At 38.9% G+C, this 24,391-nt stretch overlaps 6 protein-coding genes and 1 pseudogene across 6 annotated transcripts; 2 read left to right on the top strand and 5 right to left on the bottom strand.

Moving 5' to 3' along the window:
• Nucleotides 1–60: 60 nt before the first annotated feature.
• On the bottom strand, nucleotides 61–2,629 carry LOC111787507 (G-type lectin S-receptor-like serine/threonine-protein kinase SD2-5). The gene is made up of 2 exons (XM_023667490.1): nucleotides 799–2,629; nucleotides 61–722 (listed from the first exon to the last, which is right to left on the bottom strand). The coding sequence occupies exons 1-2, from the start codon at nucleotides 2,627–2,629 to the stop codon at nucleotides 61–63; spliced, it is 2,493 nt and encodes an 830-aa protein (XP_023523258.1).
• Nucleotides 2,630–4,796: 2,167 nt separating this feature from the next.
• Nucleotides 4,797–7,840, top strand: LOC111789369 (methyl-CpG-binding domain-containing protein 11-like). The gene is made up of 2 exons (XM_023670121.1): nucleotides 4,797–5,074; nucleotides 6,652–7,840. The coding sequence occupies exons 1-2, from the start codon at nucleotides 4,946–4,948 to the stop codon at nucleotides 7,504–7,506; spliced, it is 984 nt and encodes a 327-aa protein (XP_023525889.1). The 5' UTR covers nucleotides 4,797–4,945; the 3' UTR covers nucleotides 7,507–7,840.
• LOC111788509 lies at nucleotides 7,528–9,269 on the top strand (annotated as a pseudogene).
• A 105-nt stretch (nucleotides 9,270–9,374) lies between these two features.
• Nucleotides 9,375–10,443, bottom strand: LOC111787707 (protein LURP-one-related 5-like). The gene is made up of 2 exons (XM_023667738.1): nucleotides 10,017–10,443; nucleotides 9,375–9,890 (listed from the first exon to the last, which is right to left on the bottom strand). The coding sequence occupies exons 1-2, from the start codon at nucleotides 10,272–10,274 to the stop codon at nucleotides 9,501–9,503; spliced, it is 648 nt and encodes a 215-aa protein (XP_023523506.1). The 5' UTR covers nucleotides 10,275–10,443; the 3' UTR covers nucleotides 9,375–9,500.
• Nucleotides 10,444–12,613: 2,170 nt separating this feature from the next.
• On the bottom strand, nucleotides 12,614–14,246 carry LOC111785352 (pseudo histidine-containing phosphotransfer protein 6). The gene is made up of 5 exons (XM_023665768.1): nucleotides 14,160–14,246; nucleotides 13,356–13,486; nucleotides 13,079–13,222; nucleotides 12,779–12,851; nucleotides 12,614–12,670 (listed from the first exon to the last, which is right to left on the bottom strand). Exons 1-5 carry the CDS (start codon nucleotides 14,226–14,228, stop codon nucleotides 12,614–12,616), a joined length of 474 nt encoding a protein of 157 aa, XP_023521536.1. The 5' UTR covers nucleotides 14,229–14,246.
• Nucleotides 14,247–18,001: 3,755 nt separating this feature from the next.
• Nucleotides 18,002–19,754, bottom strand: LOC111788833 (palmitoyl-monogalactosyldiacylglycerol delta-7 desaturase, chloroplastic-like). Its single transcript, XM_023669366.1, has 5 exons — nucleotides 19,039–19,754; nucleotides 18,821–18,961; nucleotides 18,591–18,731; nucleotides 18,397–18,503; nucleotides 18,002–18,323 (listed from the first exon to the last, which is right to left on the bottom strand). The coding sequence occupies exons 1-5, from the start codon at nucleotides 19,591–19,593 to the stop codon at nucleotides 18,119–18,121; spliced, it is 1,149 nt and encodes a 382-aa protein (XP_023525134.1). The 5' UTR covers nucleotides 19,594–19,754; the 3' UTR covers nucleotides 18,002–18,118.
• Nucleotides 19,755–21,854: 2,100 nt separating this feature from the next.
• On the bottom strand, nucleotides 21,855–23,940 carry LOC111788994 (palmitoyl-monogalactosyldiacylglycerol delta-7 desaturase, chloroplastic-like). Its single transcript, XM_023669603.1, has 4 exons — nucleotides 23,631–23,940; nucleotides 23,172–23,537; nucleotides 22,345–22,451; nucleotides 21,855–22,256 (listed from the first exon to the last, which is right to left on the bottom strand). Exons 1-4 carry the CDS (start codon nucleotides 23,928–23,930, stop codon nucleotides 22,046–22,048), a joined length of 984 nt encoding a protein of 327 aa, XP_023525371.1. The 5' UTR covers nucleotides 23,931–23,940; the 3' UTR covers nucleotides 21,855–22,045.
• Between the last annotated feature and the right edge of the window lie 451 nt (nucleotides 23,941–24,391).

Below are 24,391 nucleotides of genomic sequence, written 5' to 3'. Positions count from 1 at the left end.
TAAAATTTGCCTCTCAATTAAGTTTTGCAAATTTTCACTCCAAAACATTCGGATGATGAGTCATCTGGGTCCCGACAATCGAACATCGGACAATCTCACTTCACTAAAACACCCATTTAATCCCAACGACATTACCGTCCCTCCTCCACCACTACTCCAGGAAAAACTCCGCCCCATCTCCGCCGCACTCGGCGGCCTCGGCACCGGACAAACCCCTTCCAGCATCTGCACCACCTTCCTCATTGGCGGCCGGAAACTCGCCTCCTCCTGAACGCACCATACCGCCACCTCCACCACCGCCTCGACTCGCCAGTCCTCCTCCGTCACCGTCGCTGCCACTCTCGGGTCCAACACCCACCTACCCTTCTTCTCCGCCACCATCCTCGCCGCATACGACGGTAAATGCGCGCTCTCCGGAGACTGATCGGCGTCGTAGCACTTCCTGTTGGCAACAATCTCGAGAAGAACCATGCCATAGCTGTAGACATCGCTCTTATCGGATATGGCGAGGTTCGTGATCCACTCCGGCGCCATGTAGCCTCTAGTTCCTCGAAGCTGAGTGAAGATATTGCTCTGTTCTCTGTTAACAAGTTTCGCCATGCCGAAATCGGAGAGCTTTGGCGTGAAATTGTCGTCGAGGAGGACGTTTTCGGGCTTTATATCGCAATGGATTATCTTTGATTCGCATTCTTGGTGAAGATACGCCAAAGCCCTCGCCGTACCTGTTTGATCAACAAAATCAAAGCCTGAAAATTTGAACTTCAAAACATTCAAATAATTTAGAGTTCGAGATGTTACCCAATGCAATGTTGAATCTTGTTTCCCAATCCAAAAACCCATCTTCTTTCCCATTAAAAATCCACTTATCCAATGATCCATTGCTCATATACTCGTAAACCAGAAGCCTGTGAAGATTTTCAGAACAGAACCCTTTGAGCTTCACCAGATTCACATGGTGGATCCCGCCGATCAAACTCACCTCTGCTCTGAATTCTCTCCCTCCTTGCCCAATTTTCTCCAGTTTCTTCACTGCCAATCTCGTCCCATCTCCGAGCTCCCCCAAATAAACCGACCCGAAACCCCCGTGCCCGATCTTCGTCGAGAAATTCCTTGTCGCTCGCCGGAGCTGTCGGTAGCTGAATCGCATCGGCCCGCTGGAAACCTCCTCGAGAAACTTGTCTTCCTCTGTTGCATCTTCAATGGAGCTTAACAATTCCTTCACTTTCCGCCGGTAAAACAAAAAACAGAGCAACCCCATGAAAGACAGAGCCATTGCAGCTATAAGAATACTCATGAGAACGATGTGCTTTCTTCTGTTTGGAGTTGGCGTAGGCGTTGTTTCGTTATTGTTGCTGTTGATGGGGAGCTCTATTTTCATATACGAAATGTACCCATTGGAGCCCTCGTCGGATCGCTGTAAACTTCCGATCTCGTCGAAGAAGAAGCAATCCCCTGAATTTGGTTCGAAGAACATCACATTGCAAGAGCAATTACTGGCGCAGGCTGCTTTGCAATTGTTCAAATCGGAGTTCAGCGCAGGAATGGAGAAACGGAGAGCGAAATAATCAAGGTTTTTCCCCAAATACAGAAGCTCGGTGGCATTGGATCTGCCATTGCAAGAGATTGAAGGGAATTTACAGTTGAATTTATCGTCGAGAATCGTGGAAGCACACTGGCATCGGTTGTCGAAGTAACAGATGAAAAGAGGATCACAAGGCTCCGGAACGCCGCAACTTTCAGCCGGAATTCGAATGGGCTCCGGCGGAGCTGATTTTCCGCTCTCCAAATTGTGAAAAGCAATCGATCCATCGGTGTTTAAAACAGAGACCCATCTGTCTTTCCAATTCGATTGCCAGAAAAATTTGAATCCCCATAACAACTCCCCATTCTTGCCGAAGAAATTCCAAGAATTTGACTCCATAATGGCAAACAGAACATACCCATCTCCGCCGTTTCCGCTGCCAGAACCGGCGGCGGCTCGCTTTATTTTCCGGCCATCATTCGACAGAGCCCAATAGACTTGAGGATTCTGATAACCCGCAGACAGAACCAAATCTCCTTGTTTAAATTCCAAAAAACTCGAGAGATTATTGTCATTTGAGTAACTTTCAAGCTTCATTCCTTCCCAGAAAACCTGGCCGGGCAAAAGAGTATTGGTGGGAAAATGGAAGCTCTGCCAAACGAAGCTTCCATTTTTGCTTCTCAAAACCAAATTTCCAGAATCCAAAAGCTGCATTGAAACAACGCCGTGTCGGGCCGTCTCAGTCGACCAAATTGGAGCCGAATTCGGGCCAAATTGATCCAAATAAGCATCCCCTGTTTCATCAAACACGAACAGAGCAGAGTCGTTGACCGGAAAATCTCTGTTCGCCGTCCAGATCACTCTGGAACTGAGAATGTGAGTAATTCCGAGTGAGAATGTGCCGTCGTTGGCACCGGTGTAGAAGCCGAGAGCAAAAATGGAGGCTTTGGACAACAGAAAAACTCCATTTGTGTGGTTTAATTCTGATGCAGAAGCTTTGAAGCCTGGATTGAGCTTGTCAATCTCTTGGGATTTGACAATGTCGATGTGGGATTGAATCAGAAAAACGAAGAAGAAGAAGAAACTTGCGATTTTGAATAAACCCATCAAGAATTAGCTTCAAACTTCATTGATTCAATTGGTGAAAGTTGAAGATGAACAGAAGAAAAAATAGAATTATGTTCCAATTTTAATTCTTTTCAATAATATATATATTGTGATTAAGATTATATTTTGTGTAAAACAACTAAAATTGGGGACTAAATATAAAAGGCAAGTGTAGTTTTAAAAAATTATTAAAAATATCAAAGTTTGCGAACAAATAAATAAAATATGAAATTTTGTTCATGATTACTTTGACTTTTGATTTGACAAAAATAGTTTGACTTTAGTTTCAAGACAAATTATATTTGGTAAATATTTAAACAAAACATTTATTTCAATATTCAAACTTGTATAAAACAGTAGGATATAAGTCAACGGATTTTAGTTAGTAATTGTATAATTATTATTTTTTAAAAATTAGCGAGTAATTAAGATGCACTTGAATAAACTTTAATGTTGCATTAATTATTGTATTAGTTAACCATTAATATCGCTAATGACATGCCACGATGTGCATAACATGCTACTTTTATAATGTTATATCACGATGGAATAATAATTAATAAAATAGTGGGCGTGGACTGCACAATCTCTTGTAAATTATTTATATAAACCACACCACTTTAAAATAAATAAAAGAGAATTTTAAATAATTAAAAAAGTGAAGTTACCAATTTGACCTTACTTCCTATACTTTATAAAGTTTTTAACTATATCTTATAACATTAAATTTATAATTTTATGTTCTAAGAATAATTTTGTCAAGTCATAGATCTCGAATTTAGTAAAGCCTAAGCTGATAAAAAATATATATACGTGGCAAACACTTCTCTAACGATCCATGCCCAGAATCTATATTAGGATTCAAAAGCTGATGTCTCCGACGTTCCATTGCATATCCAGTGACATGGTTATATGCACGAGTCATTTTAACATGTTTTGTCGTTACTGGCATGCATCCGAAAAAGATTTTTAGTAATTCACCCAACACAAGAATTTCTTCAAGTAAAACACGCTTAATTATGAAATTCCTATGATTTTGCTACTGAAAAGATAGATGTATCTTATTGATATAGATAATGATGACATTGTTGAAGGGTCAGTAGTAGATACATGTATGAATAGACACATGTGTTGAAAGGATCACTAGTACATACATGTATGAATAGATTCATTAGTTCCTAATTAAATAGATGCATGATTTTTGGATAATGAACGGTAACGGGGGAATGTCCCAAATTACCTATATATATATATATGTTGGCATTGGTGGAAGACATAGAAAATCAATATAATTTTTACAGACATAATATGAGGTCATGGATAGATATTTCTCTTCAAATAATCTCTCTGTGATGACTCGAGGATATCTTTGGAGATATGAACATATTCCGTGCTTTTGAAAACATTGATCTAAACTTCGAAAACACAATTTTTTCTACGTCAACTAAAGGTGAAACGAAACGACAAGGCATCGATAGAGAACCTAATAAAGCTCTACCCATTAAGTAATGACTAAAGAATGAAAATCCATTCGGGAAGAGATTAATATGATTTAAAAAAATGAAAAACTAAACAAAAAATTGTTATAAAAAAAAATATTCGATATATATAAATATATATATATATATATATCCTCTTGGAACAAGAATGGAACCTGAAACCTAAGCCAAGAACAGGTTTAGAACACAGCAGAACATGGTCAGATTCGGACGTGAAAGTCACATTTCAATTCCCTTAAAAGCAACGTTATCCAAATGCGTTCACGTCCGGATTGACAGGTGGCTGGAAGACCGTCACCACGACCTTCCCACGCTCCTCCTCCTTTCCAAGCCCTGATAGCAAAGTGCGGGAAAACAAAAATTCCTTTCCATTTTAAAAATAAAAAAATTAAAAAAAGCAAAAAAATGGAATTTTGGAATTTTGGAATCTTTGGATTTTCTTTCTTATCCAAAGCTGGAGAGAGAGAGAGAAACAAAAAAGATTGGATTTTTAAGTCAGAATCCCTACACAAGAACAGTTCCTAATCCCTGAACTCGCCTCTCTGATCTTGACACGTGGGTGATGATTAAAGGATTTGAAGCTCACCCTTCTTTTGATTGGACAAAGTGTCAGATGGGTTTTGGATTTTGAACTTTGCCTTTGCGGTGAAGGTAAGTTTAGCACAGCCCTTGTGGGATTTTAGGACTAACCACCAAAAAGGCACCCTTCAGAGACTCTCTCTCAACGGTTTATGTGTTCTTTTTTGGCCACAAGACCAAAAACTGGAGAGAAGAGAGATAAGTTAGACAGATTTCTAGAGAGAGAAAGTGAGAAAAAATGGAGAACAAAGAGGAAGCCATGCTGATAATGGAAGATGAAGCTCAAACTAAGAGTAGAGAAGGAGTAGCAGCCATGGATGAAGTCATTTCTGTGGAGCTTCCTGCCCCACCTGCTTGGAAGAAACTGGTCTCTCTCTCTCTCTTTAAAAGTTTCAAATTTTCTCTAAATTTAGGCCCTTTTTTGCCAGAAAGAAGCTTTTATCCTCTCGATATTGCAGTTTTTGTGTCTGTTCTTGTGAATTTCATCTCAAATGTTCTGTTTTTGTGTTAAAGTTTGTGTTTTTTTTGGGGGGGGGATTTAGAACTCTGTTTTTAGCTCTAGGGCTTGTTTGCATGGTTAGGGTTCTGTTACATCCTTAATTCCTTGTCTTTTGGAAGCTGTCTTGTTGAACAGTTGATTCTTTTTTTGTGGGTAGAATTGTTGAAAATTTAGGTGTTTCTTTGGTGCTTCTTTTCCCTGAGTTCTTCGTTTTTTATTTTCAAAGATTGGGTATGAAATGTAAGCTCATGGGGAATCTTTTGGATTTTGAAGTGAAAAACGAGCTTCTATGAAGTTCTAGATGATGAATATCTATGAAAGAGCTTCTGTTTGATTGAAAACAAGGAACTGTTTGTACCATTTGACCTGCTGGAGTGTTTTACTTAAGAGTGTTAACCTGAGATCCCACGACGGTTGGAGAGGAGAACGAAACATTCTTTATATGGGTGTGGAAATTTCTCACTAGCATACGCGTTTTAAAAACCTTGAGAGAAAGTCTAAAGAAGACAATATTGGCTAGTGGTAGGCTTGGGCTGTTGCAGTTAAGTTTTCTCGGCTTCTTGTCTCGGCTTCTTGAATGATAGCACGTGGTGTCATGTGTTTGAGATACTTGGAAAGCTTCATCTTGGGAAGCACTTTTGAAACTGTCGGTGCCTAAAGCTGTCTGCTCTTTAGGGCTGCAATAGAAAACTGAATCCAATGCTTTTGATCTGAGGCCTACATGTTTTTAACCTAAGTTCAGGCTGTTTTTGAAGTGTTATATGAATCATGCTGAGGAGTTTTGTGGCTTTTATTGTATTAGCTGTCGTGATCAAATGATTGTATGAACTATGAAGCTTGTCAGTTCTTGATGTTTTATCAAAACTCCTATTGTAACACGGTTTGCTGTTGGAGATAGCTTCGATTCTTCGAAACAGTGAAATCTACCATGGTTTTTTCTCCACGGTGTTGAATATTGATTGTAATAGTCCAAGCTCACCACTAGTAGATATTGTCCATTTTGGCCTGTTACGTATCACCGTCAGTCTCATGGTTTTGAAACGCGTCTATTAGGGAGAGGTTCCACACCCTTATAAGAAATGCTTTGTTCCCCTTTCCAACCGACGTGGGATCTCATAATGATAGTTGTTCAACTCGCCCCCATCTATCCCTGCCATCTTTTCCATGTTTGTTATGTAACAGCCCAAGCCCACCGGTAACAAATATTGTCCTCTTTGAGCCCGGACTTCCCTTTAAGGTTTTAAAACGCATCCACTAGGGAGAGGCTTCCACACCCTTATAAGAAATGTTTCGTTTCTCTCTCCAACCGATGTGGGATCTCACACTTCAGGTTCATGCATGTTGTATTCTGAAATCTGCCAAACTCTCGACCTTTTGCGTATATGGATCTTCTCCTTTTGGAAGATTTTCATGTTATGACTAACAAATTGTTTTTCTTGTTTCAGTTCATACCCAAGAGGGCAGGTACACCAAGAAAGAGTGAGATTGTATTCATTGCTCCAACTGGTGAAGAAATTGGTAACAGGAAACTGCTGGAGCAGTACCTAAAATTGCATCCTGGTAGTCCTGCAATATCGGAGTTCGATTGGAGCACGGGTGAGGCGCCTAGAAGATCAGTAAGGATTAGTGAGAAGGTTAAGGAAACTCCGCCTAAAGAGGAGCCTGCGAAGAAACGGAGCCGAAAATCCTCCGGTTCGAAGAAAGACATGAAGGAGGAAGCTGATGCAGTTCCTAAAGTTCCTGAAGAAGTTGAAATGAAAGATGCAGAGGGGAATGACAAGGCGGGTGCATATGTTGGTGAAGCTGAAAATGGTCAAACAGAACACCAGGAGATGGCTCCTGAGGCGAAAGAAGGTGAAAAACAAGTTCTCAAGGGAAGTTCCGAGGTCGATGTTAACTCTGAATTTGTCGGTAAAGACGAAACGGATAAGAATGGTGGTGAAACCGACGGTCGAGGTTACATTCAAGAAGCTGAAAAGCAAGGAAATGATGTAGCAGAAACAGTCTCACCTAATGAGCATACTGTTGCTACTGAGGTTAACCAATCTGAAAAAGAGACAGACCAAGAAAACAACAATCCCGACAAGGATGACAACGATGACAACGATCCTGGCAATGTCGTTGTTCTACAAGCGAAAGGAGTCGTCGAGGAAGAGAAACAAAATGATCTGAATGAAGCAGCAGCACCAGAAGACAATGAAGCTAAGTGTAATCACGACGTTTCAACAAATGGTGCAGCTCATGCCGAGGACCGAACCATCGAAGACAATAACTTGGCGAAAGAAAACGGGAAGCTTTAGCTAAGACAGACCGAGGAATAGATGCAGCAGTGCATACCACAACCGCCTGCAGACTGCTGTTTTATGCCTACTTCCCATCACCATTTGGCGGTCTTGACACCAGATCTTTGTAGCAACTGCTTACTCTCTTCCACGATGACAGTAACTTTAGTATGTCTTAGCTTTAGTTTTACGAATGTATTTACCGAAAAGAGAACTCTTAGTTGTCAGAATTAGAGTTTAGAATCTGCAGCTTTTGTTGTTTTTGCTTACTGAACTTCTTTTGACTGTAGAATGTTACTGTTAATCAACCTTCTAATTTAACTTCAGGTGAAACATGTTCTTCTGTTTCTTACTGCTGCTGTTTTTGCTCTTTTCTTTCTCAATGATCCAATAATGACTTTCATTCTGTAATAGCCAAACTCTACCACTACTAGTAGATATTGTAATAGCCAAACTCTACCACTACTAGTAGATATTGTCTGCTCTGACCTGTTATGTATTGCCATCAGCCTCATGACTTTAAAACACGTCTATTAGGGAGAGTTTTCCACACTCTTTAAAGAAATGACAGAGAAAATGGAGATCTTTCCAAGAAAAGTAAGAGATGAAAAGAAAGCAAAGAATCTATACTATGCCATAGGAATAACGAATCTTCTTCCATCTCATCAAAATTTGAATCATGTTTAGACAAAGGCTAAGGCTAAGGAATCTGAGAGAAGGAAAGGATTGCATCATTCAAATGATGTTGTGCTCCTATTTTTTGGCCAACCAAGTTAGTTTTTCAATACCCATTAGCTACAAAAGGAACTCTTTTTCTTTCTCCTTTTACCTCCCCACAAACAAAATGGCTACTCATTTCCTCCTTCCTCCTGCAGTTTCAAGGAAGATGTTGTGGCATTTATGAACCCTCTTTCTTCTCCCTCATTGCCTCTCCTTTTTTCATTAATGCATACCCATTCCTTGCTTACAACAATGACCCTCAGCATATTGACATCAACTATGTACTCTTCAACAACAACAACAACGGCATTTTCGACCCCAAAACGTTCGACGCTCGAGTCGATGCCGCTTATGCTGCTCTCCACAACGTTGGCTTCCCCAACATGCCATCGTCGTTTCCAAGACTGGCTGGGCTTCTCATGGGGACGAGAATGAAGCCGGTGCGACGTTGGAAAATGCAAGGACATACAATAAAAATCTACTTAAAAAGTTGATGAAGATGAAGGGAACTCCTTACCAACCCAAAACTGTTGTCAAGGCTTACGTTTTTGCTCTCTTCAACGAGAACTCAAAGCCCAGGCCGATGTCCGGCCTCTTCAAGCTTGATGCCAGCATTGCATATGATATCGACTGTTGAGGATTGTTGGGAGCGAGTCCCACATTGACTAATTTAGAGAATGATCATGAGTTATCTCTATTAGTACGAGGTATTTTGGGAAAACCCAAAACAAAGTCACGAGAGCTCATGCTCAAAGTGGACAATATCATACCATTGTAGAGATTCGTGATTCCTAATATCGGCTTCACCAGACTCAAACCTTCCTCTGCACCACCCTCATCTCTTCTCTCTTTCAAGGTAACATTTTCCATTTCAACTCATTTCTATGCCCTTTAAGCTTACCTAATTTCTGTGTCTTCTTCTGTCCAGAAACTTGGATTTGGAGGCTCATACTCGATGCTTCTCACACCCACCGCTGCTCTTCTGATGCTCGTTCTTGCATCATAGAAGAAAGCTCCAACAACACCAAAACATCTTTAATTCTTTGACTAACTCATTCATTTTTTTTCTTTTTTTCTTTTTCAACACAACATTTCAGCAATGTAACAATTCCATTCCACTCTCTGATACTGTTTCTGGTGGTCGTTTTAGTTTTATGTTTCATGTGAGGGAATCATTTTGAATTTATTTTTTTATCAAATTTCAAAACAAAAAAGAAGTCTATACAAACAAACAAACAAACAAACAAACAAACAACCCCTTCAAGCAAAAAGAAAAAAAAAAAGACTCAAAATCAATTAAGGGTTCGATTTGGTTCGCTGCTAGAATAAAGTCCATCATCACCGTTGATCCGATCAAGAACAAGCACCAAGGCCATGGCAAAAGCTCCATTAAAACCAGGCTTCACACAGAGAGAAAAAACATCTTTTCCAAGCAACACGTTGGTGGAAGCATCAACTTTCCTCTTAATCTCAGCCACTGTCTCTTTCTTCGCGTTCAAAATTTTGCATAAACGTTGCCCAAAAGACCCCTCGATTTGATACTCCTCGCTGGAATTTCTGTACATCTCCACCGTGACACTCGACCTTCCTATGACCGACGACCGCCGCACTCCGAAGATCGGTCTTTGACCGTTGATTCTCTCATGGAGATACCCTTCCCACCGTTGATGCAAACTCGGCCTCTGTTTTCGTAGAAAAAAACAGAGTAAAAACCCCATAACACAAAACTCAAAAAACAAGAACCCAAATCCAAAATTACCCAAAACCCATTTGAATTCAACAAAAAGTAAACAGAAATGAGGCATTACCTTGCGGCGGAGGGTGAAGAGGCATCGTCCATGAGGGTCCATTAGAACGAGCTCATCTTTGTAACGAGAATCAGGGCCGTATGAATCGACTCGAAAGACGAGTCTACCATAGCAATCGTAAACGGTAAATCCATCTCCGGCGAAGAAGAGAGAGGTTTTCATGACAGTGAGATGGGTGGTAGTGGTGGTGGCGGTGGAGGAGGCGATGCCGACACCTTTATGGAAAAACTTAGAGTCATCAATGGAAGAAACCTTCATTTTAGTGGGTTTTTGTTGATACAGAGAAATGGGAAGCTCTGTCCTCTTATAAAGAAGATAGAATGCGAATAAGTGGAGGAGAAAGAGAAAGGGACAGAGGTTGAAGGGTCGGCGGGACGGCTCAGCAAAGAGAACTCGAGAAGAAATGGGCGAGTGATAGTGGTGGGTCTGGTTTGAAACTTGAACGCGGAGGTTAAACTTTGGCGCGTTTCAAGTGTTGCTATTTTATTTTTGGTCTTGTAATAATATTGTTTTTTTTCTTTTAAAATTTATTTTTATCGAGTAGAATTGAGAATCATATTCGAGAGACGGAGATCTAGTGTATCTCCAACGTTGTTAATAATATTAGAGTCATACCATAAATTCGATTTAGAGAAAGTAGAGTGTGAATCCATACATCAAAACAAATAAAGGGAGATTCTCAACGAAGAAAATGATGCATATCTAACCCACTAAGAGTGTACATTGAAGCTAAATCGAAGTATACACAAAGTTCGAGAGAACCAAACAACACGAGTATCAAAGACAAGCTCGAAGAGGGTCGAGTAGGACTCCATGCCATAACCTCAAAAGTCTAGGTTTCTTCTTTCATATCGACAAGTTATTAAGGTTCATTATTCCTTGTGACTTGGATGTACTTTCAAGAACAAAAGAATTGAATTTGGATAAAGTTTAAAAAGGGAAATTATTTAGATCTGTTTTTTTTCGATATTAAGTTATATATTATTTAATAAAAAATTTAAATTATCTATTGAAAATACATTATGCCGACAGAGATTAAATGAAAAAGTGATTATATATATAAAAAAAATGAATAAGATTTGGAAGATATTATGGCATATTTATCTTTATTAAAAAAAAAAACATAGTAGATGGAATATTAATTGGTTGAGTTGATAAGATAATAATGTAAACGTGATGGATATAAGAAATAGGGGATATTTATTAAGTCACACCATACGTGGACACATGAACAAATTATTATATGCTTTTTGGCGTTTTGGGTTTCATGGGGACACGTCACTTTCTAATAATTTCTTAACTATTTAATTAAATAAAAATCAAAGCTGTGCTCAAATTTATAATTCGAGGAAACTCTTAACTTAATTTAATTCATAAAATTTTTAGATAATAAAAAATAATAATAATAATAAAGATTAATTTATTATTAATTAAAATGTGAAATAATTTGTATTAATATTTCTAGAATGTATAATTGTTTATATTTGAGCAATATTTTAATTACATGATGATGAGGAAATATATTCGTGTAATTAATATTTCCAATTATAATAAAATGTTCCAATTGCTGTCTATATTAGTAACAAACATGTTTACGTCGTGTTTATCCGTCTTTTTAAACTATTTGTTATATCATAATTAGCTCAATTTTCTTTTCGAGACGTGATATGATTCAACGTCATAAGCAAGAATAATATCATTTTAGATCAATTTCCTTTTTTTGAAAAAACTATTTTGTGTTAAGCTCACGATCAAATAATGGAGAATCGAAACTAAATTCAAAATTACAATTGTTGTTAGTGTTTTGGAAACCCTAATGTGAATGTATGAGTAATTAAAGTTTAGTATTGATGAGTTGAGTGTTTGATTGGAGGGTTTCTTCTTCCACCACATGTTTTGAGCTCAAATCAATGCTTCAATGGCTACAACTCCCAATCCCTTATGCTTCTTGTCTTGATCATTTCTAAACCCTTTAATCTCATGTTCATAATGAGACCCTAATAGAGCTGACCTATTTTCAATCATTACTCGCTCTATTTGTCCATATCATACTCCATCTATTACACTCCCAAACAATTCTCAATCTATCTGTAGTAGATATTGTCAACTTTGACTCGTTACAAATGGTATCAGTACTAGACACTGAGTGATGTACCAGCGATGACGCTGGCCTGAAGAAGAGTAGATTATGAGATCCCTCATTGGTTAGAGAGGGAAACAAGGCATTCTGGGTGTGGAAACCCCGAGCTTTTTAGTAGACATATTTTAAAACAGTGAGAGTGAGACGATCGTATGTAAAGAGCTAAAGCAATCAATATATGTCAGCTATGGTTGAACGGTCGGGGAAAGTCGGTGAGGATATGATTAGTTTGAATGTAACATTACAACAGGATAAAAGTGGATTGAAAACCAAGAAAAGAAAAGGAAGAAAGAATTATAACTCTACAAAAAGAAAAGAAAAGGAAAGAAAAGAAAAGATGTTTGAGGTGAAGAAGAGAAAAGGTAGGGTTTTCCAATGAGCCATTCCATTGTTCTTTTTCTGAATAAGATCACTGATTCTTCTTCTTCTTCTTCTTCTTCTTTTTGAGTTTCTGGGTTCAATTCTGTTGCATTGGGTACCTAACTCCTGCGCCCAACACTCTTTGCTGCTCTATCTGCATCACATGCAAATTACATAAGCTAAATAAAAAAAAAAAAAAGCTGCCTTTTTTCTGTAACAATTTTTATACAACAACTTTCATCTTTCCCTATCTTCAACTCACCTGAAACAGCTCGTGAAGTTTGCTCTTTAAATAACAATACTCGTGTTCAAGAACCTCCAATGCTCTCAAACACCTGCCAATCAAAACAAATGTCTATATTAACCGATACGATACAATGCTATGATATTGTCCACTTTGAACGTAAGTACTCATGGTTTCTCCAAAAGGCCTCGTATCAATGAATATGTATTTCTTACTTATAAACACATGATCAACTCCTAAAGGATTCCGCTTTGAAAATCTTTTTAAAAAAAGAAGATAAAAAAGGATAACAATGGGGGGTTTTGATTAAATAATTACCCAGCACGGTTGCTTTGTTCAGAATTGGCTCGAAATGCAATGCAAACATTTCTGACTCTGTTAGCTCCAATGCTTGAGCTGCTCCCCATAAGCTGATTCAAATGGTTTCCCATTTTCTTGTAATCACTCAGCTCTCTCTCAATTCTGTCCAATCCAAACAAAAACCCTAACCCCCATCAACAACCTTTCTTATTCTTATTCTTATTCTTATTCTTTTTCTTATTCTTTTTCTTTGTGTGTCTGTGCATGAGAACTACAAATAAAAACAAAGACTTACAACAACGCTCTTAGGTTTTTCAACAGCCGCTCCGATTCTTGAAAGTAAATGTTCACTACTTCCGATACGAAATTTGGTGAGCTTTCATCTTGAAGCTGTTGTAGCTGCAAGAATTGTTCGTCTAATACTCCCTGCGTTACAAAAATTGAATTTAGTGATGAAGAACGTTTAATATGAGCAAAAATTTCAAATGATGAAACTCCCACATCCGCTAATTTAGGGAATGATCATGAGTTTATAATTAAACAATACTATCCTTAGTGGTTCGAGGCCTTTTGGAGAGGCCCCGCATCCGCTAATTTAGGGAATGATCATGAGTTTATAATTAAGCAATACTATCCTTAGTGGTTCGAGGCCTTTTGGAGAGGCCCAAAGCAAAGTCACATGCTCAAAGTGGATAATATCATACCATTGTGGAGAATCGTGTTTGTCTAACGATTCAAACATTTAATATGGTTCTAAAATTTGAAGAAACACATTAAACCCTCGTTAGAAAAATCATTATTACACAAAAAAATTTCATTTTTTTTTTTAGTAATTGAAGCAAAACCCTTGAACCCTTATTGAAGAACAATCGCAATTGAAGCAAAACCCTTGAATCCTTATGGAAGAACAATCGCAATTGAAGCAAAACCCTTGAATCCTTATGGAAGAACAATCGCAATTGAAGCAAAACCCTCGAACCCTTATGGAAGAACAATCGCAATTGAAGCAAAACCCTCGAACCCTTATTGAAGAACAATCGCAATGTAAAGGCACCAAATGAAAAAGTGAAAAATAAAAGAGAGAGTTCATGACATTTACTTGGTGGAAGAGTAGGGCGAGTAAGCGGTTCATGTCGGCTCGCAACCTGTCGGCGCTGAAGCCAAGCATCCACAGAGGCAGACCCGTTTTGGCGGCTGAACGACAAATCCAAAATCCTCAAACAAACAAATCAGCTATGAATCACTGTCCTTAAACCTTCGACAAAAAAACTGAAAGCTTTTGGCTTTTGGGGTTACCCTTCACCGAATTGACATCCCACTCCAGTATTTAAAGGCACTGCCCCGGAATGATCCAACCCCATCTCCCAACGCCAACCCACACCGTGAACTACACAACCCAATCACCTCCCTCCACGTGTTGGAGAGTGGACTTCACTTCCCAAATCGGACACAATTTATGGAGGACTCAAGGCGTGCTGGTTTGGGACTTGTTCGAGGTAAGAATGTGGGGTATCAAGTAGACAAATGTAAGAGAAGAGGGTGGTGTGGGAATGGATGGAGGGTGACCAGCTCCGCCAGTAGCCAGTAAGCTCGCGTGCTGTCAGAAGGAAGCGGCGGAGGGAATTAACTCAGTGACTCCCACCCGACAGACATCTGCAACCGGTTGCCTGTCAGGTTGACACTCGCCATTTCAGAAAGAAAAGATGGGTTTTTTTTTTTTTGTTTTGTTTTGGAGCTGCAAAACTCATGGTCTCAAGGGGTTACAGTGTTAAAGCACAGAACTTTTTGGTTGGCAACTCTTTTTTAAATAATATATTTTATATAATGGGAAAATGGAATTTGGTTGTTTATGGGAGGGGCGTAGGAGTTTGGGAGTTTAGGGTTTTGAGCGACCCATAAATAAGGGGTTATGGAGGTGGTGATAAGAGTGTAAATGGTGGGGAAAGTAAATAAATGATTATAAAAGGGGAATTCATTTCCCAGTTTTCAAGTGCTGATGATGGGCACTTCATTTAACACTCTCACTGAATAACAGGTTGATACAATAATAATAACACCATTCATTTCCTTTCTTCATTATGTTTCAAGCTTTTATCGGTATACAGCAACACGGGTCACAACACGTGTTGATCGCTTAACTTTGAAGTTCTTATGATTAAGCTACTGAAGAGGAAGATGCACCTTGTTGTGTAGACAATAACACTATCAATTCTTTTAAGCATTTTCCTTAGTCATCTTGTAAGATCCCTGATCCCACATTGGTGGGAGAAACGAAACATTCCTTATAAGGATGTGGAAACCCCTGTCCCAGTAGACGCGTTTTTAAATCGTGAGGCTAACAACAATACGTAACGAGTCAAAGCAGACAATATCTGTTAGCGGTGGGCACTGGGCGCTGTGCTAGCGAGGATGTTGGGTCCTCAAAGGGGTGGATTGAGATCCCATATCGGTTGTAGAGGGGAATGAAACATTTCTTATAAGGGTGTGGAAACTTCTATCTAGTAGATGCGTTTAAAAGATGTGAGGCTGGCAGTGATACGTAAGGAGTCAAAGTAGACAATAGTTGCTAGTGGTGGGTTTAGACCGTTAAAAATGGTATCAGAGCCAGACACTGGGCGCTGTGACAGCGAGGATGTTGGGTCCCCAAAAGGGTGGATTGAGACCCACCTCAGTTGGAGATAGGAACGAAACATTTCCCTAATAAACACGACGAGAGGCAAGACATTTCTTAGAAGGTTGTGGAAACATCTCCCTAATAAACACAACAATACATAACGAGTCAAAGCGGACAATATTTGTTAGCGGTTATTACATACCCCGTCCTCAAAATAAATTATAAAAAATGATATAAGGAAGGTTAAAGTACATAAAATCATAATTTATTGTGAAGATAAGAAAGATGGGGGGTTTTGTGTACGAAAGAGCATGAATTACAAGAAAGGTGATAATGATTCGATCAAAAATATTAAAAGAACATGTTTGAATGTATCTAAGAAGCAAATGATGGTTTAAATTATGTAAAGCCAAAACGTTAAAGTTACAAAAGAAAACGAAGCACTTTTTGGAATGAATTACTTAAAAGTTATTAAAAAGTGTGCAGCAAAGAGAGCATAACTGGGATTATGGGTAAAGAAATAATTAATTAACCCTTCTTCTTGAAGCATGTTTCATTTCTTAATAATTACCTCGACTTCCTCGCTACCCTAATGCATGCTTCTTACATATCTAAGTCGTCACCCAACCATTTAATTAACCCTACCTTTTCTCTACTAACAATATTATTTTTAGAACGAACGCAAAGAATTCGATCTAGATGAACACAAACAATAGATGAGAGAAAATACAAGAGACATATTTACAGTTACCTATTGATATTGTACATAGTCGTTGATCATTTGCCCTATATAGCTTTACTATGTATAACAATGGAGCAACTTGTGGAACGGAATAGTTATAATATTACTGAGTAGTTAATGATATTGACCATTAAAGAGTAAGGGGTATTGAAAAGAAGGAAACAGTTTCCTTTAAACCATGCTTTGTGTGTCCCGTGCACTTCTACAGTGGAGACTACACACAAAGCAGACCATTCTTTTGATTGTCCTTTTTAAGGACATCATTGTATTGCCATTGTTTTGTTAGTTCCTTAACTCTTCTTTCCTTGTTAGCTTCGAAATTCCAAATGTCGGGGGTACGAGTTTGTTCTTTTCCAAAATTCCTGCAACACAAAAAAAACAAGACAACCCTTTTGAAGTGGTTGAATTTCGTGGCTTTTATCTCTTGTTTTGCTTTAGTTTGTGGCTTCTTTTCATCTTCAAAAGCCATTAGGTTTAGCTCATTCATGGCTGCCTTTGCCTCTCACTCTTTCCCAAACCAGTTTTTTACTCGTTGCTCAACATTCTTAATCATTATCTATTCAAGTTTTTATGTGTAGGCTTGCTGAAATTGAATAATCATGTCATTATGATGTGTCGTAGGATAATACTTACTTTTGTAACCGTAGGTACAAGCTCACTGTTAGTCAATATTGTCCTCTTTAGGCTTTTTTTTGTTGGACTTCCCTTAAAAGTTTTTAAAATGCATCCGCTAGAGAGCGGTTTCCACACCCTTATACATAATGTTCCGTTCCCCTCTCCAACTGGGATCTCACAATCCACTTCCTTCGGAGCCCAGCGTTCTTGTTGACACTTATTCGTTGTCCACTTCCTTTGGAGCTAAGTGTCCTTACCGGCACATTTCTCAGTGTCCGGCTATGATACCATTTGTAATGGTTCAAGCCCTGTTAGCAGATATTGTCTTCTTTGGGCTTCCCCTCAAACTTTCTAAAACGCACCTGTCTTGCTATGGAGAAGTTTTTGCAATCCACCATTTGTAATTGGGATCTCACAATCCACTCCTTCGGAGCCCAACGTCCTTGTTGACACTCATTCGGTGTTCACTCCCCTTGGGGCTCAGCGTCCTTGCTGTCACACTGCACAGTGTTTGACTCTGATACCATTTGTAACGGCCTAAGTCCTATTAGCACATATTGTCTGTAACGGCCTAAGCCCTGTTAGCACATATTGTCTTCTTTGGGCTTCCCCTCAAGCTTTCTAAAACGGGTCTGCTATTATAGAAGTTTTCACACCCTTATGAAGAAAGAATGTTTTGTTCCCCTCTCAAACTGAGATCTCAATATTACATTTTGGAGCCTAAACTCAGTCCAAGCCTAGCTAGTTAACGCTTGAGAGATATCCAAGAAAGCAACATGTTGGAAAGAGGTGCGAGCACTGTGTATTTCAATGGGAGCTTGACATTTTGGTGTCCAAAACACAGATGAAAGGGGCACACTTGTAGTAGAGAACCAAAAGGCATTTTGAGAACTTTTCAATAAAAGTGAGACATATTCTTGAAGAGCTATGCGAATTCTCTACCATGTCTTACTTCTTGTAGTGTTCAATATGCATTAAAAGTATGAAATTTTCATTAAGAAATTCGGGTCGTTACATTTTAACTATCGGAACAAGAAAGCATACAGCTTTTGGATATAAGATTTGGGTAATAAAAGTTGGTACAAAGTCATGTGGCGTTGACAGTAGCAAAGTTTTGCTTCTGAAGTTGCGTTGGTATCTTCACATCTGTGGCCAAACCGAGAGCTTGAAGAAGCCGGACAACGTACCATGTCATGTCGAGTTGCCACCACTCTAGCCCATGTCGCGCCGAGAACTCAAATGCGTGGTGGTTGTTGTGCCACCCTTCTCCAAATGCAAACAGCGCCACCCACCTTCACCAACAAACATATCCATTAACATTTGGTCGGATCAGTTGAAATCGTCATATAAAAGGGCCAAATTTACCAATTGTTTCTAGACAAATCCCCTGTTTTCCAAGCCTGATTTCCCCATACATGGCAAGCTGAATTCACCAGCCAGGTAATATGGTACACCCAAACTAATCTCACACCCTGTAATCAAGAACAAAAACACAAGTCTTTGATTCATTATTTACCCAAAATCAGTGCATGTGAAAGAAAAAGAAGAATTCATCTTACCATTCCCCAAACAATGAATGGAAATCCACCCATTGCGTAGAGCAGAGCACCAAGAGCAATCGGATGAAGAAGATAAGTTCTTTCAATAAACCTATAAAATGGCTGTTTTTGCAAATCCCCAACGTTGTTTTGCCCTCCACACTGAAAAAAAAAAAAAAAAACCAATTTAAAAGTTGGAATCCATTAATTAGGGGTAAAATTTCAGCCAAGAACAGAGTAAAATTTCTCACTCTCTCAGTCATAGTTTTGAGATCAAACAACCAACTCATGTGGCTAAACCAAAAGCCTTCGATTGGGCTATGTGGGTCTCTTTTGGAATCACAAAATTGATGGTGATATCTATGCGTGCTGACCCAATTCATTGGATTCCCCTAAACAGATACAGAAAAACAGAGTCAGAACAGAGTAGATTTTCAAATTTGAGGAAAAAATAGGATTTGATTTGAACCTGAAGTGCTTGAACTCCGCAATAAGCAAAGGAGTATTCTAGCCATTTTGGAAGTTTGAAGCTGCGATGAGAAAGATTCCGATGAAACGAAAGGGTAATTCCGAAAAGACCTGTGACAATGTACAAAGAAACTGCGACCCAAAATGCAGCCCAATTGAACTGAAATGGAGCCAAAAGAGCGAGTAAATGAGCCGCCGCCACCACTCCGGCAGTTCCGATGTCATGAAGAGTCCATTTCCGGCCCGAAAACACCTCCCTCGGCCGCCTCACCACCACATCCGATAACAAAATCCTCTTCCCAGTAGGCGGCGGCGGCGGCGGCGACCCTGGTTCAAATGCCTCTGTCAGCGGTGGAGTTGCTCTGTTTTGGATCCTACACGATGAATTCAGCCTCAAGGATCTGAAATTGCAACGACCCACTAAGTTTAACCCTAATGGGTCGCCAGAAACCGATCGGAAACTGACGGCCATCAACCGGGGATGGTGAATTGCAGGGCGGAGGTATGGAAAGCGGTGGAATTTGGAATCGGAGAACCGAGAATTGAGAAGAGCCATAGGAGAAAGAACAATACAAGAACCGCCGACTCTGAATTGGCAGACTGTTGGGGGCAATTTAATAAGTTAGAAGAGAAAAAATGATCACTTTGTGAAGGATTTGAGGGGAATTTGATGATAGAAATTTGACCCAGATATTGCGATCTCTTAAAAGATGACTAAACCCCTGTTTTTGTTTTGCCCTTTTATTTTCCTAAAATTATTAAACACTAAAAAGGAAACTATTTCATTTTTCAGGAAAACTTCTTTGTTCTTTTACGTCTGTCTCTCTTAGGGCAAGTTTCATACACCTTGTGGTTTTGAACATGAAACACGTCTATTCTAATTCTGAGAAGTCAAAATGTTGCTTTTTGTTGCGGTAGGAGAGATACCACATGTTCATACCATTTACAACATTCTATGTCCAATTGAGTATCATTTTTTAGTTGTTTTCAACTATGTAGTCTACTCTATGCTTCCTTATAAACCTCTTAAACTCTCCCCTATAGTTCCTTAAATGTCACCCAAACAGTTCTACTATTCTACATCTTTATAACAGTGTTTCGGTCTCCTCTCAAATAGACGTAGGATCTCACAATCCATCCTCGTTGGGCCACCACCGAGTGTCTAGTTCTGATACCATTTGTAACGGCTCAAGCTGACTGTGAGATCTCACATCTAGCTCTGATACCATTTGTAACAACTCAAGCCAATTGTGAGATCTTGGATGGAGAGGGAAACCAAGAATCTCTCACTAGTAAACACTAGACACATCCTAGTGAGGCGAGGAAGATATATAATAAACAAAAGCCGACAATATAGGGAGAATCTAATCAAGTAAAACTTCAAAATATAAGGGAAGTTGTTTAGCATATGCATAATAGATCTTAAATATTGGCCAAATGGTTAAACTTTCCATATAAATAAAATAAAAAGGGAAGTGGTTAAACTACCCATATTAGGAGTATCCATATCTTGAATATGATAACACTCATCCATTTTACGTTACAAAGCTTATCTAACCATCAACCATTCCTCACTCCTCTTAATCATTTTCTGAGTTTTGTGATCTTCCTCCGCCGCTTGTTTCCGACGCCTCAACCCTCCGCTGTTTACCAATTGTTGGTTCCAAGTATCCATGGCCACCGGTCTCAGGTTCGAGTTCGGGCCTGTTTCTCTCCACCCGTTCTTGCTTCAAAAACGATCTTGAGAATAGAATGACTAGAAAAGACTTACAAGAATTGAGAGTTTACACATACTAACCATATGCACACTCATTTTCAATGTCAGGTTAATTTGTGGGATAGTTTTCACTCTTAGAAGTAAGGATGGGATAATTTAACCATGTCAGAGGTGATGCACGTGTTGATCTGTATGCATAGTCTTCACTCATGACGTTTAATAGAGTTGACTTGAATCTATCACGATCACAGTTTAAACTAGTTGAATAGAATTCTAGTGATGGTACGTGATTAAATTGAAATGAGTCCTACCCCCAAACGGAGGGCGTCACATGCAAAGATTGAAAGCATGGTACCCACATGATGCGATATAGCAATAGCTCTAATAAGGCCACAAAAGCTTTGCTTTCCTAAGAACACATTATTGCACCTAATAGTTGCCCTACTTTTGACATTTAATTTGGGTACCATAATTTCAAATCAATTATCTCCAATTAATTTGTATTATATAGTAAGATTAGGTTAAATTATAGTTTAGAGTAAGTTTCCATTCATCTTCTAAATTTTTGAATAATTGGTGTGACACATGGTAAGTCTATGGACATAATGCAACGACCTTATGTCTAGGATTCATGTCAGGATTTGGGCACCTGATGATCTCGACACCTGTGGACATGTTACCTACTCATCGCTTATTAAGAGTATAGACTATCCCAATAGACCAACGCAGATTCTTACAGCATGTTTTATCCTCACTCATGTGTATTCAAGGAAAATTACCAAGAGGTCATCCAATATAGAATTACTCAAAGTAAAGCATGTTTAACCATGAAATTCTTATAATTGTGGCACTGAAAAGGAACGTGCACATTGTTAGTATAGATATTAACTTTCAATTCTTGTAAGTTTTTCGTAGTCATCTTATGCTTAGGATTGTTCTCCTTTGAATATGGTATCAGTTCATTCATGTATTCCTATTTTACTTGATGTTACACATCGTTCAAACTCACTCGAATTTAAGGAAATTTGGTATAACATAACTTTAACAATATTATCGAACTTGCAAACTATGTTTAATCCAATTAATGCATCAAACAAGTCTCTAAGAAATCATCGAGTTCTTTTGATTAGAGAGCCCTCACAGTCCAAGTACAACAACGGAATTATTAGAGGCGCACTCTACCATTGAGCTCTTACCCATCGTGCGGGCCTCGACAGAAAATACTTGATACTACGATCATTGGAAGAATAATACCTAACATATTAGAAGGCATGAAACAAGTGTCTAGAAATCATCGACTTGTTTTAGGGTTTAGGGCTAATTTTTGCTGATGGCGTGCGGAGGGTAACTTCACATTAGTTGCCAATCCAAGGGCTTGAAGGAACAAAATAACGCACCATGTCAAGTCAAACTCCCACCATTCATAGCCATGTCGAGCTGAATATTCAAAAGCATGGTGGTTGTTGTGCCAACCCTCCCCGAAGGCAAGCAACCCTATCACCCTGCCAACATTTACAATCTTTTAAACATATCTATAAACCAATTGAATTTGAAGCAGTAAGTAGTGAAGAACAGAGAAAGTGAGTGTACCAATTGTTCTTCGACAAATCATTTGTGTCCCACAGTCGGTAGCCCCATATGTGGCAGGCAGAATTTACGAAGAAAGTAATGTGCAGCACCCAAACAAGCCTCACTCCCTGCCACATCCCATTCACCATTAACACTCATCAATTTTCTTACCATCTCCTTTCAACCAAACAAATATAACAATTCAACTCCACCACTACTCTACTTTGGCTCGTTACGTATCATCGTCAATCTCATGATGGAGAGGTTTCCACATCTTCGTAAAAAATGTTTCATTCTCCTCTCCAATCAATGTGGGATTTCACAATCCACCCCCTTGGGACTACACGTTCTTGCCGATACACTTTCCAGTGTCTGGCTTTGACACCATTTGTAACCGCCCAAACCTACCGTTAGTAGATATTGTCCACTTTGGCTCGTTACGTATTACCATCAGCCTCACGAATTTAAAACGCGTGTTAGGGAGAGGTTTCCACACCCTTATAAGGAATATTTCACTCCCCTCTTCAACAAATGTGGGATCTCACAATCCACCCCCTTGGAGATCCAATGTCTTTGCTGACACACCGCATGGTGTCTGGCTTTGATACCATTTGTAATAGTCCAAATCCACCGCTAGCAGATATTATCCGCTTTGGCCCGTTACGTATTGCCGTCAGCCTCACGGTTTTAAAACGCGTATGTTAAAGAGAAGTTTCCACACCTTTATAAGAAATGTTTCGTCCCATCTCCAACTAATTTGTTATTATATTCTTACAAATAATAACAGCAAAGGAAGAAATCATGTGAACAATAAATAAAAATAAAAAAGAAAAAAAAATAATAGTTACCATTCCCCAAACAACAAAGGGAAGGCCTCCAGTTGCATAGAGGACAATTGCAAGAGCTGTGGGATGGAGAATGTATGTCTTTCGAAGAAACCTATAAAAGCCTTGCTTTTGTAAATCCTCCACATTGTTTGGTCTTCCATACTTCACATATCCCACTAAAACATTTCTAAAACGCTTTCGTTTCGTACTTCTTTCCTCGAAATCTTGAACGTTTTTTGGGCAAACTTTTTTCGTCAAAGTATACGCGTCGAACATCCAAGCTAAATGACTAAACCAAAACCCATCTAAAGGACTATGTGGATCTCGGTCTGTATCAACGAATTGATGATGATATCTATGTGTACTAACCCAGTCAATTGGATCACCCTGTAGTAAAATTTAGCAAACTTCAAATCACTACAACCTCGTTTGTTAACCCTTTTAATGTTTTTAATGCATGACACGATAATCACGACAAACCTGGAAGGCCTGGACTCCAAGATATGCAAACAAGTACTCGAACCATTTGGGAAGCTTGAAACTTTTGTGTGCAAGATTTCTATGGTACGATAGCGTTACTCCGAAAAGCCCCGTAATAAAATAGAGTGCAAAGGCAACCCAAAAGGCTGGCCAATTGCAGTGAAATGGAGCCAAGAGAGAGAGGAAATGCAAGAACAAAACACCACCAGCCGAACGTCTGTCTAAAATTGTCCATTTTCTGTTTAGAAGAGAAGGTTTGGACTTCACCATTGAAAACGCCACCTTCTTTGTGTTTCTCATCAGCTTAGTTCCTATATTTATACCCAAACTTGCCTCACAAATAGTTAGCCTCTGATTTCTGCTGCTTTCTCCGGTTCATTCTTTTTTTTTTTTTTTCTTTTATTTGTAAGTCGACCTAACCTTTTATGTCTAAGATTCATATCACGATTTAGGATTTGAAATTTGACACCTAATGACCCCGATCTTTTCTTATGATATCACTACGTTTCCTAGCATGTTTTGTCCTCCAAATTTAACGTAAATTGCTCCAGGTTAAACATGCTTAATTCTAAAGTTCTTATAATTTAGCTACCGAAAAAATGAAAATCTTATTGATATAGATAGTAACTTTAATTCTTTTAAGACTTTCTCAACCATCTTATCTCAATGATGGCTCTCATTTGAATGTGGTTTCAGTTCATTTATATATTTAATTCTTATTCGGGTGTCAAAGTGGAAGATTCAAATCTCTCACTAGAGGT

Source organism: Cucurbita pepo, chromosome LG02, assembly GCF_002806865.2.
Source record: "Cucurbita pepo subsp. pepo cultivar mu-cu-16 chromosome LG02, ASM280686v2, whole genome shotgun sequence".
NCBI lineage: Eukaryota > Viridiplantae > Streptophyta > Magnoliopsida > Cucurbitales > Cucurbitaceae > Cucurbita > Cucurbita pepo.
The sequence above is the reverse complement of the archived record's forward strand: the minus strand, read 5'-3'. Positions and strand labels throughout refer to the sequence as shown.

Coding starts and splice junctions, on each gene's coding strand:
- LOC111787507 (XM_023667490.1), bottom strand. CDS start 2,629: ATGGGTTTATTCAAAATCGCAAGTTTCTTCTTCTTCTTCGTTTTTCTG. Junction 723..798: donor AAGATTCAACATTGCATTGG/GTAACATCTCGA, acceptor TTGATCAAACAG/GTACGGCGAGGGCTTTGGCG.
- LOC111789369 (XM_023670121.1), top strand. CDS start 4,946: ATGGAGAACAAAGAGGAAGCCATGCTGATAATGGAAGATGAAGCTCAA. Junction 5,075..6,651: donor CACCTGCTTGGAAGAAACTG/GTCTCTCTCTCT, acceptor TTCTTGTTTCAG/TTCATACCCAAGAGGGCAGG.
- LOC111787707 (XM_023667738.1), bottom strand. CDS start 10,274: ATGAAGGTTTCTTCCATTGATGACTCTAAGTTTTTCCATAAAGGTGTC. Junction 9,891..10,016: donor TCTTCACCCTCCGCCGCAAG/GTAATGCCTCAT, acceptor CTACGAAAACAG/AGGCCGAGTTTGCATCAACG.
- LOC111785352 (XM_023665768.1), bottom strand. CDS start 14,228: ATGCTTGGCTTCAGCGCCGACAGGTTGCGAGCCGACATGAACCGCTTA. Junction 13,223..13,355: donor AAAAACCTAAGAGCGTTGTT/GTAAGTCTTTGT, acceptor TGGATTGGACAG/AATTGAGAGAGAGCTGAGTG. Junction 12,852..13,078: donor GAACAAAGCAACCGTGCTGG/GTAATTATTTAA, acceptor TTTGATTGGCAG/GTGTTTGAGAGCATTGGAGG.
- LOC111788833 (XM_023669366.1), bottom strand. CDS start 19,593: ATGGCTCTTCTCAATTCTCGGTTCTCCGATTCCAAATTCCACCGCTTT. Junction 18,962..19,038: donor GCGGAGTTCAAGCACTTCAG/GTTCAAATCAAA, acceptor GTATCTGTTTAG/GGGAATCCAATGAATTGGGT. Junction 18,324..18,396: donor GATTTGTCTAGAAACAATTG/GTAAATTTGGCC, acceptor TTGTTGGTGAAG/GTGGGTGGCGCTGTTTGCAT.
- LOC111788994 (XM_023669603.1), bottom strand. CDS start 23,930: ATGAGAAACACAAAGAAGGTGGCGTTTTCAATGGTGAAGTCCAAACCT. Junction 22,452..23,171: donor CCTTTGTTGTTTGGGGAATG/GTAACTATTATT, acceptor GGGATGTGGCAG/GGAGTGAGGCTTGTTTGGGT. Junction 22,257..22,344: donor GATTTGTCGAAGAACAATTG/GTACACTCACTT, acceptor AAATGTTGGCAG/GGTGATAGGGTTGCTTGCCT.